This window comes from Rhinopithecus bieti, unplaced genomic scaffold, assembly GCF_001698545.2.
Source record: "Rhinopithecus bieti isolate Rb0 unplaced genomic scaffold, ASM169854v2 scaffold_10088, whole genome shotgun sequence".
Lineage (NCBI taxonomy): Eukaryota > Metazoa > Chordata > Mammalia > Primates > Cercopithecidae > Rhinopithecus > Rhinopithecus bieti.
Window position 1 is genome coordinate 180205 of NW_016806409.1, and position 16339 is coordinate 196543.

A 16339-nucleotide genomic window follows, 5' to 3' on the forward strand; every position below is an offset into this window, starting at 1 on the left:
AAAAAAAAAAAAAAAAAAAAGAACAGCAGTGTGCCCCTGTCCTTTGGTAGGCTAAGGCTCTGTCTCACCCGCTGGGGTGACTCACTAAAGCTGTCTCTATTCAACCAGAGGACCAAGACGCAGAATAGAGCCCAGGAATCCTGCCAGCAATTCTGGACTCCAGCCCTCCCCATGCGACATTCATTCATACATGTGCCAGGCACTGTGCTAGGTGCTGGACAATGGCAGCAACCAAGACAGCCCAGAGAGCAAAGGCTGTCCCTAAAATAGGGTTCCAAACATGCTGCTGGAGGTGGCAGGCAGGCACCACCCTCGAAAGACCGTTGCTCCAACGCCTTGGGCTTGGGAGACCTGCACAATTCAGACTGTCCAAAGAAGCTTCCCTGGACACCTGCTTTTTCAGCCATAGGCTCTTGCATCCTGTCTGGAGACCGATCAAGAGACAGGGAAAGGGGGTGGGGAGGGAAACACCAGGCTGCCTGGGCCCTCATGGCCGTGTTTATCCGGGGTGGATTTTTTTTAACCCAAAGGTTAAAGTGTTTCTATTTGAAACATCTATTTACATTCCAGAGTCCAAAAAAAAAAACAAGGCAGCAGAGCTCCAGGCCTATATCTGTCCCTAGCCGCGTCACAGACACAGCATCAGAGCTGCGCAGGGGGAACATTCTTAGCCCTCTCCCCGAGCCGAGCCGCTGAGGTGACTCACGCCTCCCTCCTGCCAGCATGGACCAAGCCACCACTCTGAAGGCCAGCCAGTGTTGGGGGTGAATTGGGGAGACAGGGATCTGGAGAGAGGGGCTGCGTGGGAGTCCATGCAGGGGCAGCCAGGCCTAGGGAGGAGATGAGAGAGCAGGGTTCCAGCCTGCGAGGATTCTGGGGTACAATCTGAAAGGAGGTGAGTGAACAAGCTGAGGAGGAAACTTCCAGCCAACCGCTGGCTCCTGCTGGTAGCAAGGAACAGAGGGGACAGGGCAGGATAGGTAGACCTGATAAGCCAGATAGGGTGGAGCTGTCCCAAGAAGATGCTCTGTGATTATTCTGTCTTCCAAGAGACCACCTTGAGTCCCAGAGGCTATGGGCTGGAGGCCAGCAGGCAGGGTCTTTAGTTGGACCCGTGGACTCCAGACCAGGATAAGAACCAGCCCTCCGGGTTTATTCCTCATCCCAGGGACCTGTGTAGGTGGCCCCCAGGCATATGCTCCTACCTCAGGGGACTACGTGGGTATCTTGTAGAGCTGGTTCCCAAGGTTATGCCCCCATCCCCACCCCAGCCTACAGGGCTGGCCCCAGGGTAATGCCCCTATCCCCAGGGCCTACATGGATACCCTGCAGGGCTAGTCTTCAGGGCCATGCCTCTACATGAGAACACTGCATGGGCATCCCTGCCTGGGCAGGTGACAGTCCATATTCCAAAGATCTTTTGAATCTTCCCAAAACATTCATGCTCTGACACATCCAAGTCCCACTGCAACCTTATCCCTGGGCAGCTCAGAGCCAAATCACAGGCACCTGCAGAGGCACACAGTTCCCACCTTCCAATTTGAAGCTTGGGATACACACCCACATTTCCAGAAGCAAGGACTCCCCATTCACATGCACACACACAGACACCCACACTTCAGTGCCAAGCCACCGCCAGGAGGGGCTGAGCAGGCATGGGTCCAGCAGGCCCCTCCCTGGAGGAAGCATCTTGTGGTGCCGGCCTGGTGGGGAGGCTGTGCCAGGAAGGCTTGATGCTGCCAACAGGTTCCCGAGAGTGAGGGAGGGAGTGGCCCAGCTCTGGGGGACCCCACCCCTAGCCAAGAGCCAAAAAAGTTCCTGCTGAGACGGTGGCAGGATTAGGGGGTCCTGAAGCCCATCTGAGCCAGAGTAACACCTCTTCATCCTCATGAGATGGGAATCAACCCAGACCTGGGGAGAAAAGTGCTATCGGGAGCCAGCTAGGGGCTAAGGCAGCCAAGCCCCTCAATATCCGAGTTGGCAGCCTCTGCCTAACTCTATCACAACTGCACCAAGCCTCCCCAAGTGTCTGATTCTCAGGAGACTCCTGGCTGGGGACTTGCGGAAGTCACTGTACTGGATCCTCTAGCCCCAAGAACCAAGCCAGAGGAGCTGGGGTAACCTTTATTCTTGTGGACACCCAGCTACGCCTTCTTCCCTTGCCCAAACCTGGGGAGCGGGCAGCGTGGAGGCGGGTCACTGACCCACTTCCTCCCCTCTGACCACAGTGCCAACTAGGCCAAGATCCTCCAGTAACCCCCAGCCCCCAGCAGCGGATGCTGACCCTGCCAGAGACCGAAGGGACTGGAAGAGATGCAGCAGAGTACAGCTGCAGGGCACAGGGGAGCAGCAGGCTCTGGGCAGGGAGGACAGGGGCCACTCTGAGCAGGGATCCCCCAGCCCCGTGTATTCTCAACAAAACTCTCAAGACAGATCTATGCAGGACCCTATCTATGCAAGGCTCAGGGCCAGATGCTCAGCCCAGGGACAAGGATGCCTGATGACAGAGGGCAGGCAGGGACACCAAGGCACTTACCTGTCACAGGGATGCTGTGCAGAGAAGTCCGCGGCAGGATTTCCAAGGATGGTTCCCGGCCTGACATCCCATCTGCTGAGAAACAGGATTCTGTCTCATAGATGGTCTGTAGCATCTCCACGAGCCCCTGAGCCTTGGGCACCAGCAGCATGCCAGGGAGGGGGCCGCCAGAGGCGGGGAGCAGGCTGAAGGGAAGGTGGCCGGGCAGCCCGCACTGCAAAGGTTCCCTCAGGCCACTGCCGAAGGGACCCGCACTGTGGGGAAGTGCCTCATCCGGCCTGGGCACTCCTGGCGGCAGGAGGGGCAGGGAGTCCCTAGAGGTGCAGGCCCAGCTCTGCTCTAGAGGGGCATCTGACCACCAGCCTCTCCCTGATTCCTAGGAGCTGGGGTATGGCTGAGCACTTGGGACAGGAAGGGGAGCTCAGCGGGCAGGCGGGCTCTGTGTTCCCTCCCAACCCTGGGTGACAGCTCTGGGCCCGGCTCCCTGCTCCTCCTTCCCGAATGAGCCGCCGCCGGCAGCTGGCAGGAGACTGAAATAGCAGTTGGGGGAGGGCCCTGTCTATAAATAGGTGGAGCATGCTCAGGGAGCTGCGGGCCGACTGCCAGGAGGCCCCATGGGGGGGAGGCGGTTCTACCCCAGGAGGAAGCGCCAGGCGAGGGGGATGGGAACAGGGGAGGGCCTGCACTCAGGGCCAAGGCCACAGCGCTGGGTGGCCAGAGGCTGGGCTGGGGAAGGACACCAGCTGGGGTACCCATGCATCTGGGAGCAGCTCTGGCTGCTACTCTTGTCAAGCAAGCCAGGGGATAGAGACCAAGAAGCCAGACTCAAGCCTCTGTCTTCCTTCTTGCCTTCCAAAGCAGGTAAAGGAATCAGAAGGGCCTGGGAGAGGCTGGCAGACAGGCACCTTCCCTGGATTTCTAATAGCCCCATGGAGGTTTGCTTAACTTCTGCCCTCCCACAGAGCTGAGAGGTGCCTCCCCACCCCTTCAATCAGCAGAGAGTCCCCTAAACACTCCCGCTTATTCTGGAGTGTCGCCTCCAGAGGCTGCTCAGCCTCAGCTTCTTTCTAGGTTGTAGGGATACTCATCCTGGGCAGACAGGTGTCCCCTGGTCCTCTTTCCTCACCGGTCTAGGAAAGGGGACCAGGGAACATCTGCCAATTCTCACAGCACAGGTAGCTCCTCCCTGGCAATGTGCCAGGTGCAGTGCTAAGAACATCATATACATCATCTCATTTATTCTTTTTTTTTTTTTTGAGACGGAGTCTCGCACTGTCGCCGAGGCTGGAGTGCAGTGGCCGGATCTCGGCTCACTGCAAGCTCCGCCTCCCGGACTCCCGCCATTCTCCTGCCTCAGCCTCCCGAGTAGCTGGGACTACAGGCGCCGCCACCTCGCCCGGCTAGTGTTTTGTATTATTTTAGTAGAGACGGGGTTTCACCGTGTTAACCAGGGTGGTCTCGATCTCCTGACCTCGTGATCCGCCCGTCTCGGCCTCCCAAAGTGCTGGGATTACAGGCTTGAGCCACCGCGCCCGGCCCATCATCTCATTTATTCTGTGTGGTGACCTTGGGAGAGAGGTACAGATGAGAAAACTGAGGCACAGGGAGATGAAGTCACTCACCCTAGGTCATACAGCTGCTTACATGGCAGGGCTGGGATGTCTGAGGCTCAAGTCTGAGCTCTAACCACCACACTCCACTGCCTCCCATTTCCCAGGGTTTCTATTAACAGGTATAATGACCCCTGTGCTCAAGTAGGAAGAGACTTGAGGATGGAGCCTTGCTAAGGAGAGTCAAGAGTTTTTCAGCATCCAGCCATTCCCCATCAGTCAGCCTCAGGCCTGGCAGCACAGTCCCTGCTCCCTCGGTCCTGGGGCTGATGCGCCATGAGGACCAGTGCCACTCACCCACCCTCCCCACCACTGGCCTGCCCCTGCTCTTCAGGTTGTGCCTCCCACTGGTACAAAGATCCCACTTGGCCCCCTGACCTCACTACAGCCTTTTAATAGCCTGGTTATTCCTGTGTCTGCATCCCCCTCCCGCTTCCTCATGTCACAGTTGCTATTTTGGAGCCCCCTCCTTGACCCCCACTCCAGGCATGCAGCCAGGGACACCTGTCCTCTCTCTGGACTGGATGACCTCACCCTCTTGTTGGGAGCCCAGGAGGAGCTGGCCAACCAAGGACACAGTGGCTGTGGCTCCTGGAGCCAATTTCCCAGCCAGCTTCTGCCAGTCAGGGATGGCAAAGGGGTCTCCTGCCCTCAGGCTGGGAGTGGGAGGATTAGGAGGACCACACCTATAGACAGAGGCAGGCTTTCCCAGGTCCTAGACTAGGGAGATGTATATGTTGCTAGAGGGTACCCAGTGGTGGACCAGAAAAGAAACAGTGGTCTGGAGCTGCAGCTTCTAAGCCAGGGCAGATTCTAGAAAAAGGGCAAGGAACAGTACTCCCTCAGAGGCCTAGCGCTGGTGGACATCTCATGGTATGGCTGGGGATCTCATTCACCACCCCTTGCCCCAACCTCATCCTGGCCAACCAGGCTCTCTCAAGAGGAAGGGAAGGGAAGGTCTCCATCAATGGAGTGATGGGCAGCAGATTAAAGGGAGCCCAGAAAGCCGGGAGCAGCAACCCTTCCCAGCCCAGGACTCCACCCACCCACGCTAGGAGCAACCAGAAGGGTTGGCTAGCCCTGTCCCAGCTCTCTCTGCCTCCCCCAGGCATAGCAGAGTGTGGCAGGAGAGGCTTATTCTAAAGAGGAAGTCGTCAGTTACCAGGACTCAAAAGCAGGGCCCCCAGAACCTGGAGCACCCAGACATCGAAGAAAGAGGCCCTCCTGCTTAGGAAAGATAGGAGCACCCAGGACAGGGACACCCAGAGGTGGCTGGAGCCAGGAGCTGGGCAGCCAGCTCCCAGCACCATTACAGCCTCCGAGAAACAGGAAGCAAAGTGTCAGACAGAGCCAGAAAATCCTCAGTGCAATTCCCAGAATCCTCCAAGGGAGTAAGAGAGGAGGTTTGGGATGGGGACAAATGTCTTTTTTTCTTCTGAGATTCAGGTGATACAAGGTCCTCCTAATGTCTAACTTCAATCCATCATGCTTTAGCCCCCCTCCTTGCAGTTCACTTCTCTTTTCCATTCTCTCCCATCCAGCATACCCATGTATCATCCCACAAACCTTATGGAGCACTCACCAAGCATGGGGTACATGAGCTTCACCCAGAGCCAGGACTGTCCTCCCCAGACTCACTCTGCCCCTCCCTCAAAGGCTGCACTCTGACCTCCTAGCCCTCTGAATCTGAAGGAGGAAAGCACCTAACCCTGGCTCCAGGTTCCATTTCCTGAGCCCAAAGGCTGTGGGGGATGGGGGACCCTGACCAAAAGAAAGCAAGGTCTGGCCGGGCGCGGTGGCTCAAGCCTGTAATCCCAGCACTTTGGGAGGCCGAGACGGGCGAATCACGAGGTCAGGAGATCGAAACCATCCTGGCTAACATGGTGAAACCCCGTCTCTACTAAAATACAAAAAAAAAAATTAGCTGGGCGAGGTGGCGGGCGCCTGTAGTCCCAGCTACTCGGGAGGCTGAGGCAGGAGAATGGCGTGAACCTGGGAGGTGGAGCTTGCAGTGAGCTGAGATCCGGCCACTGCACTCCAGCCTGGGGCAGAGCGAGACTCTGTCTCAAAAAAAAAAAAAAGAAAGCAAGGTCTGCTTAGTGCACAGTGAAAAAGCCAAGGGCTGGCCCAGGAGCACCCTGGATGGAGTGTGAGATGCCAGCTTCCCTGAGCCCCAGACATCAGGCCTGCCTGCTCTCCTGTTCTTTCCTGCCCTTCGATCCCAGTCGTGCTGGAGCCCATCAGCATGGTCTGGGAGCTGCCATGTGCCAGGCCCCATGCTAAGTATTGGCTGAACCCTCTCATTTGAAACCAAGTTCAGAAAAAATGTGAACACCTACTTTGGCATCTTCTACTTCCCCTCAGGGTTGACCCTGCCTTCTCTGGCCATTCCATTCTAAGCCTTCAATCCCTTTGGAATGACAGAGCAGGGAAGAGGAGGGGAGAAACAGGTCCCACTCTGCAGTGAACACAGAGGTGTGCCAGGGGACACCTCCGTAGAGAAGGGAGGCCAGGAGTCCACTTCCTAGACCCCAGCCCCATGCTAGGACTGACCCACTTTCTCACTGCCTGCCTTCCCCGGGGGCTTAGAGGCAGAGCCCGAGGCTGGGAGGCAGGACACCAAGGTTCCTGGCTCCACCCTACACCCATGCCCCAGTTTCTTTGGTCACCCAGAGAGCAGGGGTTGGGGGGGGCTGCTGCCCTCCATCCCGGGAAAGGGAAAGAGAGAAAGTGTAAGGGTTCTGGGAGGTGCTAGGCAGGCAGGTGTTGTCATGAAGCTTGTCTTCCTCCCACAAGAAGGATCCTGGCCGCCTCCCCCATGGCCCCGCTGCCACCCAGACTGGCTTGCACAGTGGGTCTCACTCTTGCCTGCTCTTCTGGGCAATGGCACAGAGAAGAGTGTTCAACCAAAGCTGGCCTGGGTCCCAGGCCCCTGGGTGGCTCCTCCAACCTGGCTGGGCCGAGTCTGAGCTAAGGGAAACTTCTGTCAGCCTTTCAGCCCCACTGAAGAGAACGTGCAGAAGCAATCAGTTCCAGAAAAATAAAGAAAGCCTTAATCCTCAAGCCCCTTTGGCCTGAAGAAAAGCAGAGATCAGCGAATGGTCTCAGGGAAGCAGGCAACCCCATCAATAGCCTCCACCCGTGATTCCAAGACTGCAAAAGAGGTAAATAAAGTCAAAGGCTGGCAGGCAGCCCAAGCCAGAGGGAAGTCATCAGCTCCCACCTCCCTGGGCGGTGGGCCCCAGAAGGAAATCACTCACAGTCTCCACCTGCTGCCCCTCACCAGAAACAGTCTCTCTTGCTAACATGTTCACTGTGAGGGCCAGGGATGGCCCATCTCATGTTTTCTTCTGTCTTCCACAGGCTGAGCCTGTTGGTGATACTCAGTGAAGACTTGCCAAACAGAAAAGCTCCTATGCTGAGAGGACTTGAGAGAAACCAGAAGCTCTGCCCCTTACCCAGCCTGTTGTTCTGTTCTCTGGAGAAAGAGGAGCAAGTGTTCAGGGAAGTGAGGAGAAGGTGGGAGGCGCTCAGGGGCTGCAGCAGACCCTGGGGACTAACCATTTCCATCCTTCACCTCTTATCTCCTGCCCGTGGCCCATACCTTTCCTTCTTGGGGCTCGCTGCAGGGTGTCTACGGGAAGTGGACACCCGCGTGCTCTGGCTACAATCGGTGGTTTCATTTTGCTTCCGCCGAGTTCCAAGGCATGTGGTTTCCAGGCTTCTGCCAGGCGCTGGGCAACCCAGCCCTAGCCCAGATGCCAGCCCAAGCTCTGGGAATGGCAGACGCTAGGCCCCTCAGAAAGAAAGAGCTGCGGGCAGGCTGGCTATCTCCCTGGCCCAGGGCAGCTGGAACCCCACAATTGGGAAAGCCAGTCCCAGAACCCCAGGAATACTCTGCAGGAAGGGCCTCAAGCAAACATCCCCAAGCAGTTGCCCCCGCTCCAAAGCCTCTCAACAATCCTAAAATGAGGTTCCCAATCCCTGGCCCCCTCCTTTTCTCCCTCTTTCCCCAACACAGAGAAGACAGCATCTCCCCCTGCTGGGGGGAGCTGGAAAGCCAGCCAGGAGGCGGGGCCCACTCCACAGGCCCACTCAGGATGCCCTCCTGGCCAGGGCTCAGCAGTGGCTCTTAAGCCACTGGCCTCCTACACTGGTGGACACGTCCAGCAACTCCAGCACTCCTGTCAGCTCCCACAGAGATAGCTGCAAGGGAAACTCAGACCGCCACGTCTGGAAAGGTAACCCAATAACTTCATCTATCCTGGGTTGATTATCACATTTCCCTGCGAGGGAAAGAAACCCCAAACCTGGGAAAAATCCTCTCCCAGCCACCAACAGATGCCTCTCGGCAGCTTCAATTCCCATGGCCAAGAGTGAGACCCCAGACTCACGGGAAGCACGGACTGGAGATGGCTCCTGGACAGGTCAGCGTCACAACTCAGAGGAAAGAAGCAGCTGGCCCTACTGCCTGACATGGCTGAGCTTGCTGGGGTAGTGTTCAACCGAGATGCACGAGGGACAGATGAGGACCCAGGCCTCTCCTTTCCCTTCACCATCCAGTCTCAGAGGGGGAAGCAAGAAAGCCGGGCAGCCCACCCAGCCCAGCCCCTATGGGCTGAATGAGGGCAAGGGCAGAGGCAGGAATATCTGAGGGGGAACCGCAAACCCTGCAGGAAGGATGACGGGGGAAGAAAATGTGGGGTGGTCTGGATTCCTCCTTCATGCTGCTTCCGTACAATCCTGTGAATGGGTATTCATCCTAGGCCCTAATTGCCCTATCTCTAAAAGGAGAAATATCCACCCACCCCTACATAAAAAGATGGAGCGTATTATGGGCCATGGACGGCTAAAGTTGAGCAAGATGGACCTTTAACACCTTGCAGAAGGAGACAGCCAAAGAGGAGGAGACAGCCATGACTCTGACCACACCGGCCCATGACCCTCCTGGGAAACTGCTGAGGGTCCAGCTCAGGCCACTAGAACACAGCCTCACAGGCACACATCCAGAACCAGCTGCACATCAAGCTGCCTAGAGTCCCCCCAATAGACTATTTCTGGCAGCACTGGACAGGGTCCTAGAAGCAGAGAGGAACAGGAAATCTCAGAGTAAAAGACCCCAGATTAGCAATCTATCATATGAATGGCCCAAGAGGAAGAGAGGCAGTCTACCTGGACTCAGAGGAGAGCCGAGACTCCTCTACCCACGTCACCCCACTCCCACCCAACACCACGCACCCATACACGGAAGTTAAGGCCCAGTGCCCTTGTAAACCTCCACTAAGAAAAAAGTATGGAACACAAACATTCCACCAAGTAAAGAAGCCACCACCACAAAAAGGAAGCTGGGCATTCTGCTATAGTAAAGCAATTCCTCCAACTTCGTCCCAGACTGCCGAGAGATTCAGGGACACACACTCCCTCTTCAGGCCCGCCTGTCTTGGCTAGCAGGGGAAGGCGGAGGTGGAGCCGAATACCCCTAAGTTGAGAGGGCAAGCATGGGGGGGCAGAGTAGGACCCATTGCCTTCCCAGGACCAGGCCAGACCATCGATCCATCAAATCCCAGGTCTACCTTATGGGCCTTTTCTTGCAACACCTCTCCACTCCTGACCCCCTCATTCCCTTATAGATCAAACAGTAAAGGTCAGCTGGCCTGGAAGGGAAACCCACACAGCCCATTGCATCCAGAGCTACCCCAGGGTGCTCTTCTCCAACCGCCCAGCTCTTACCCGACTCGTTGGGAGAGTTCATGCCGGCTCTGGGCCTGCAGGAAGCTGGCGTTGGGGGCTGGGACAGGAGGGGGTGGAGCTGCGGTGATGTCAAGAGAGACAGACGATAACAGACAGACGGACGGGACGGGAGCCCGGGGCCGCCGTGCCTCTAATGCCCATCCGAGGCCATCCTTCGGGGCGAGGCAGTCAGGCACTCAGAACGGCATCCCTGGGGAGAGATGGAGCAGGGTTAGAAGCCCCTAACTCAGGAATCTGAGAGTCGAAGGAGACCTTGGAGCTTGTCAGTTTATACCTGGGGATGAGAGGGATGAGAGGGAGGGATACCTGCCCACAGCCACAGCAGAAATCAGCAGAACTGGATAGACCCTGGTTTCTTTCTTTCTTTTTTTTTTTTTTTGAGACGGAGTCTCGCTCTGTCGCCCAGGCTGGAGTGCAGTGGCCGGATCTCCGCTCACTACAAGTTCCACCTCCCGGGTTCTCGCCATTCTCCTGCCTCAACCTCCCGAGTAGCTGGGACTACAGGCGCCCGCCACCTCGCCCACCTAGTTTTTTGTATTTTTTAGTAGAGACAGGGTTTCACCAGGTTAGCCAGAATGGTCTCAATCTCCTGACCTCGTGATCCGCCCGTCTCGGCCTCCCAAAGTGCTGGGATCACAGGCTTGAGCCACCGCACCCGGCCAGACCCTGGTTTCTTATCTTACTAACTGATGAGGCTCCCAGAGCCCAAGGGATAGGAAATGGCTATGGTGGTCAAACCCAACAGACCCCTTTTCAGGTGAGTGTCTACTGCCAGGTGGGGAGACCCTATAGACTCCCAACAGTGCCTGCCATGGTACTAGGTGTGCACCAAAGGAGAAAGTGCAGGGGGCTTCTGATCTCTATCCATAGCAGTGGGGAGATGCAGGGCTGATCTAGAGTCCCTGGCAGAAGTTAAGGGAGAAACTGGTATCCCAGCCTCCATAGCCTAAGCTGGGACTTCTAGGGGTCTTCTCTCGACTTTCTGATCCTTGTGCCACCCAACTCTGGAAATATGGATGTACTTCCGTTTTGGTCTCGCCCAGCTCAACAACAGACCAGGACAATAGCTTCTCTTTCCAGGAACTGAGAAAGTCAGAGACCTCTCCATTCCAAATCTAATACCCCTGGCCTGGCAGGTGCAGGGCCCAAGCCTAGTACAGGTTGTGCTCTGTGTAAGGAGGTCTGGCCTAGGGAGGTATAAAATCCAGCCTGTGCCCTGCCTGCCAAGCCATGGCCTGACATGCTGAGTCCACCCAAAACAAGGGACGATTTTTTCCCAGTTCGTACAAAAGCAACAAAAGGCCCAGCGGTAGCCCTGCTGAGGCCAGCATAGTAAAGGAGGAGGTATTACAGGCTTTGCCAACCCATGTCCACTCCTCCAGCTCTCCCCCACAGTTAGTCCTCAAGCCTCAGACACTATGCACACAGCCACCTGGCCCATCCCTTAACAGCCCACGATCCACCCCAGACATGATCTCATTCATTTGCTTCCAAATGAAGGCAGGCCTTCCAATACCCAATGAAAGCAAGGTAGCAGGAAGCCATCAGAGGAGGCTGTGAGCTGCTGAGAGTTTAAGCCCTAACTCTGCTCCCCAAGCCTCGAACCAGCAATCAGCTCTGCCCCACCTAGACAGCCCCACCTCCTGGCAGGATTAATTCTCAGTAAGCCTTGCATTCTCATCAGATTCCCAAGGGTGGGGTCCATTTGGAGCCCAGAAGCCAGCTATAGCAGAAACACAAGAACGTGAATACACATGCGCACGCGTGTGCGCATGCACACACAAGACCTTGAGGTCCCAGGCTTGCCACTGTCTGCTCTTGCCCACAGGGCTTGGACTCTATGGCTGGAGAAAGGTACACTCAGACTGGGGGGCAGAGTTGAAGGGGCTAAATTGCTCCTGACAGGCACAGGTATGGGATTAGGACAAAAAAGGCTACGCAGGCAGGGCTGAGGCCAAGCTCAGGAATGTGGCAGGTAGGGCTGCTGGTGCTCTGGCAGGGCCCACGTGGGCAGGCAGTTCAGCCTGCGCCCACACGAGGGCTGGCGCCCAGTCCCGCTCACACCCTTTCCCGTGGGCTGGGGAACACAGGTTCAGAAATTCCCACGATTCATAGAAGCCTGAGTAGCCTAGCCCATCTCCACACTCAGAGGCACCTCCACAACAAGGTGCTCAGAAGGGGCACAGCCCCAAGTGGCACAGAAACCAGATTCAGCTTAGCCCCCAGCCCCCATCATCCTAACCCACGCACTGTCTCTCTGGGTCTTAAAGGCACTGATCCTCACCCCTGAGGCAGAAGAGGAAGGGAGTAGCTCCTTGAATTCATGGTGGGCTCAGGACTCAGCTACATCTACTCCTCCCCATCCTATAAAATTCAGCAGGATCCCTGGGCCCCTGTCCACCTGTAAAGAGTGTCTGCCAACACCCCCATCAAGTCTCCCAAGTGAACCAGAGCCACAGGCTGGGCCTCCCTGAGAAAACAAAGCAATGTTCACGGTCTGATTGGGACAAGCACAGATTCTTGTCTGGGGTGGGGCATGAAGGGGAGAAGGGGAGTCTGATGTTTAAAACCTGAGCTGTTTGTTCCTACATCTGCCAGAGAAATCCGTTGGGTCTCAGCGGGCAGTCAGGGACCAGGAGCCGTGTCCCAGATGACCTAACACTTGGATGCCAAACCAGGGAGTGGCCCAACTTCCAGGACATCACAAGTAGGCAGACCCCTTGCCCACCCCAAGCGTCCTGCCCCACTACGTCACACCAACTCTTTCTTCCAGACAGACCCCTACCCTACTCCAGGATCCAAAACCACCTCCCACATCCAGCCAAGACAGCCGGGCTAGGATGAACGAAGGAAACAGGCTGCATCTCACCCTACAAGCTCAGGGCTGAGCCTGGGGAAGTAGGGTGGAAACCCCAAACTCTGGCAAAGGGTGGGAGGAGGAGGACAGACAAGTGAGGGGCACATGGTACAATGCAATGCTCCAAAGGCCATAGGTTCACAATGTTAGCCTGTAGCGATCTTGTCGCTCAAACAACTCCCTCAAAATTACTGGGGAGTCAGGTGTCCCTTGGAGACCCTCTCTGGAACCTGGACTCCAGTACCACCATGCAACCCCCTCCCAACACACCTGCTCTGGCCCCAGGCCAGGGCACCCCCTAGGTCATGGGTGACAGGGTCAAGCAGTGTGAACCAAGTCTTGGGAGTCTGAGATTGCTTCACTCTACCTCAACAACCTCATCAAAAAGTTACAAACCGGCCAGGCGCGGTGGCTCATGCCTGTAATCCCAGCACTTTGGGAGGCCAAGGCGGGCGGATCACCCGAGGTCAGGAGTTCCAGACCAGCCTGATCAAAATGGAGAAACCCTGTCTCTACTAAAAAAATACAAAATTGGCCGGGCATAGTGGTGCATGCCTGTAATCCCAGCTACTCAGGAGGCTGAGGCAGGAAAATTACTTGAACCCGGAGGCAGAGGTTGTGGTGAGCCAAGATTGCCCCACTGCACTCCAGCCTAGGCAATAAGAGTGAAATTCCGTCTCAAAAAAAAAAAAGGTACAAGCCAAGACATCCCACCCAAAGGTCAAAGGCACTAGGAACTTATCTTGACCCTTCCTGACCATGGCCACAGCCTACCACTTTCCTCAGCCTCCGAGAGCTCCTGTTGCCTAGTGCCTCCCCCAAGCTATGCCAACAGAAAACCAGAAGGATCAGAGCCATGAAGGGTGGCAGAGTCGGATGTCCAGGCCCCAAACCAGGGAAAGGGGGAGGGTGACAGGGAAGGAAAAAAGGCACCAGGCTGACAAATTCATTTTTGCAATCGGCCCATTTCTGTTTGTCTGCTCAGACGCAGCTCCAGGCATCTGCACAAGCCAGATGGAGGAGGCTGCTATTTCTAGAAAAAAAAAAAAAAAAAAAGAGGGGGGTGGTGAGAGGGGAGGAAGGGAGGAGGCGGAGGCAGAGGGCAGAAGACAGGGTCTGTTTGCCCTAAAATCTCAGGCAGAATGATACCCTCTTCCCGGCACTACCAGACAGGGTCCCCATTCAAGAAAGGGCTGGGGCTGGGCCTGGGGTGAGGTGGGATGGGGAAGAAGAAAGGCAGAGAAAGTTTAATTAGCTAAAGTCGGCTACAATAGGGCCCCTCACTGGCTGCATCAGGTTTTCATTCATGAGCAAGCTACAGTGCTCCAAAAATGCCAAGAACCACCCCCCCTTGCTGTCTCCCCCTCCCCCCACCACCACCACCAACAGGAGTGCGTCCTCTAGCAGGCTGGCTGAGCCTGATGCTGTGTTCCAGACATCCCTCCTCAAAGGGATGTGAGTAGGAAGAATTAATTATTAAAGAGCAGCTGGTACTTTAGCACCGACCGCGCTACCCCCAGCTCCTATAGCTGATCCCCCTCCCCCACTATGCGGGAACACAAATGACACCCCCCAACATTCCCAGGCCCCATTTCTAAACACACAGTTAAGATGCCACCCCTAGAGAAGGGAAAGCAAACCTTTGTCTCTGGAGCTACTTGGGGTGGGTGGGGCATGTGAAACTGCTGCCCCCCTCCAAATTATACGATCCAGCCAAAGTAGGAGGATATACTGGAGAAGAAAGGGAGGCTGGCACAGAACTAACATTTTCTCCATCCTTGCCCCCAAGTAACCCGCACCTGAGATCTGTCTCTCTGGTCTCCGGCATGCCCACATTCCCAGGACAGAGTGGAGATGCTGGGAGCCCATTTCTTTAACTCAGAGAGACCCCTACTGCCTCGTCAAGAAAGCCCAGATCCAAGTTCAAGTGAAGAGAGGGCAAAGAGAGGAGTCAAGAAAAGAGGAAGGAGACAAACCAAGATCTCCCCAAGCTTTGTGTTTAGGAAGGGAGAGGAAGGAGGGAAGACTGGAATGAAGAAGAGGCAGTCCCCAACATGGCTCATCCACCAGCCAGCCCAGCCAGCCCAGCCCAGCCCAGCATCTCAACAGCCAGCATAGGCTCAGGGTGCCTAGGACTTGGGAGACTAAAGACCATCCCTGCCTGCCTACATCCTCTGAACCTAAGAGGAGGCCGAAGGCAGGACCCAGACCCAGGCTGCAATCCTGCAAGGCAATCTGGCCAGGGGTCCCTCTGACCAAGACTCCTGGATCTCACCCTCCCCCCAGCCTCCTTTTGTTCCCATAATCTGGCTCCATCCTCCCTTCCCAGTTGGACACTGAACCAAATCATCACCACCTCCCCAAGCTCCAAATCTAATTCCAGGTCCCAAAAGCATGGTAGTCACTGACAAGAGAGATGGGTCCCTTTTGCACCCTCCTAAAAGCAACTGCAGCTGTTACCTTTCCTCTTTAGGGACACACCTCATCTCAGAAGGGGTATCAGTCAGGGGTATCAGGTGGTCATCTCCTCTCCCAAAGGAAGCCCCCACCAGGCTCCCAGATTAATTAATTACACCTAGCCACTTCTCATCTTCCCCAGGGCCCCAGGGAAGGGTGGGGTGGAGAAGCTGACTCCCCCAAGTTAACAAGACACTGATAGTGCTCCCGCTTCCATGAGATACAGACCCGGGATGAAAAATGGGGGGCATCCACCCAAGAAGGGGTTGCGGGGGGAGCTCCATTTCATCTCCTCGCTCTCGCATCCTGGCTCCAGGGTGTCAGACAGGAGAAGAGGGTGGGAACAAACGCAGTAACGCCTCAGAGGAGACGAGGTGAGAATAATGGAGAGAGAAGTAAGGTGGACTCCGCAGTCCCCCTCCTCATGCACACAAGTCAAGGACATAAAATCAAAGATGCGTTCGTAGCTATGGGGAGAAGCGCTGTGGGTGGGCAGCACACCTCATCTCAGAGTACCAAGAAAAGGGTGTCCAGCGAAGAGGGGTCTGCACAGAATCCGGGTGCAGGGCTCAAATGGCTCTGGAACGCAACATGCGCCGCCAGGGAAGGGGCAAATCTGACAACCCCGGCCGGTCTCCGAGCCATTTGGGGACGCGGGAAGGCGGGCCCCTCCCTTACCTGCAGGGAAGGCGCCCCTGTCTGGGAGGGGCAGGGAGGGGCCCGCGCAGCAACCCCGATGCCCAGCTCCCGGGCTGGCGACGCTCCCGGGGAGCGCCGGCTGGCACCCGGGCCCGGGAGGAAGGAAGGGGGGCGCGGAGCTCGGCGCGCGCGCTGGGAGCCTACGGACAGAGACGGAAGGCGGAGGGGGCGCCGCCTCGCGTCCCAGGGGCCGGGAAGACGGGATCTGGGCCGGGACGGCACGCTCACCCGCTGCGGCTCGAGCTCCGGCTTCGCGGGCGGCGGCGGCAGCAGCGGCGGCGGCAGCGACGGCAGCGCCTCCTCGACGGCTCCTCCATCTTTGCGGCGGCTCCTCCGGCTCCGCTCGCCGCCGCCACCAACAACAACATTCGGAGACGTCACTCCCGTCACGTGACCCGACCCGAAGCTAAAAATAGACCCAGACCCCCC

General features: G+C 56.6%; 1 protein-coding gene across 6 annotated transcripts in view; it reads right to left on the minus strand.

The window, feature by feature from the left end:
• HDAC5 (histone deacetylase 5) overlaps nucleotides 1-16317 on the minus strand; it is a 50062-nt gene extending 33745 nt beyond the window's left edge. For 2 of the 6 annotated variants that reach the window (XM_017876022.1, XM_017876017.1), the window contains exons 1-3: nucleotides 16139-16317; nucleotides 9877-10087; nucleotides 2537-2611 (exon numbers count right to left, since the gene is read on the minus strand). In XM_017876022.1, the coding sequence (XP_017731511.1) occupies nucleotides 2537-2611; nucleotides 9877-9898 (97 nt within the window). In that variant the 5' untranslated portion in view covers nucleotides 9899-10087; nucleotides 16139-16317. The remainder of the gene's footprint in view (nucleotides 1-2536; nucleotides 2612-9876; nucleotides 10088-16138) is intronic. The other 4 variants (XM_017876020.1, XM_017876016.1, XM_017876019.1 and 1 more) reach the window with 2 other exon arrangements.
• Nucleotides 16318-16339: the final 22 nt, after the last annotated feature.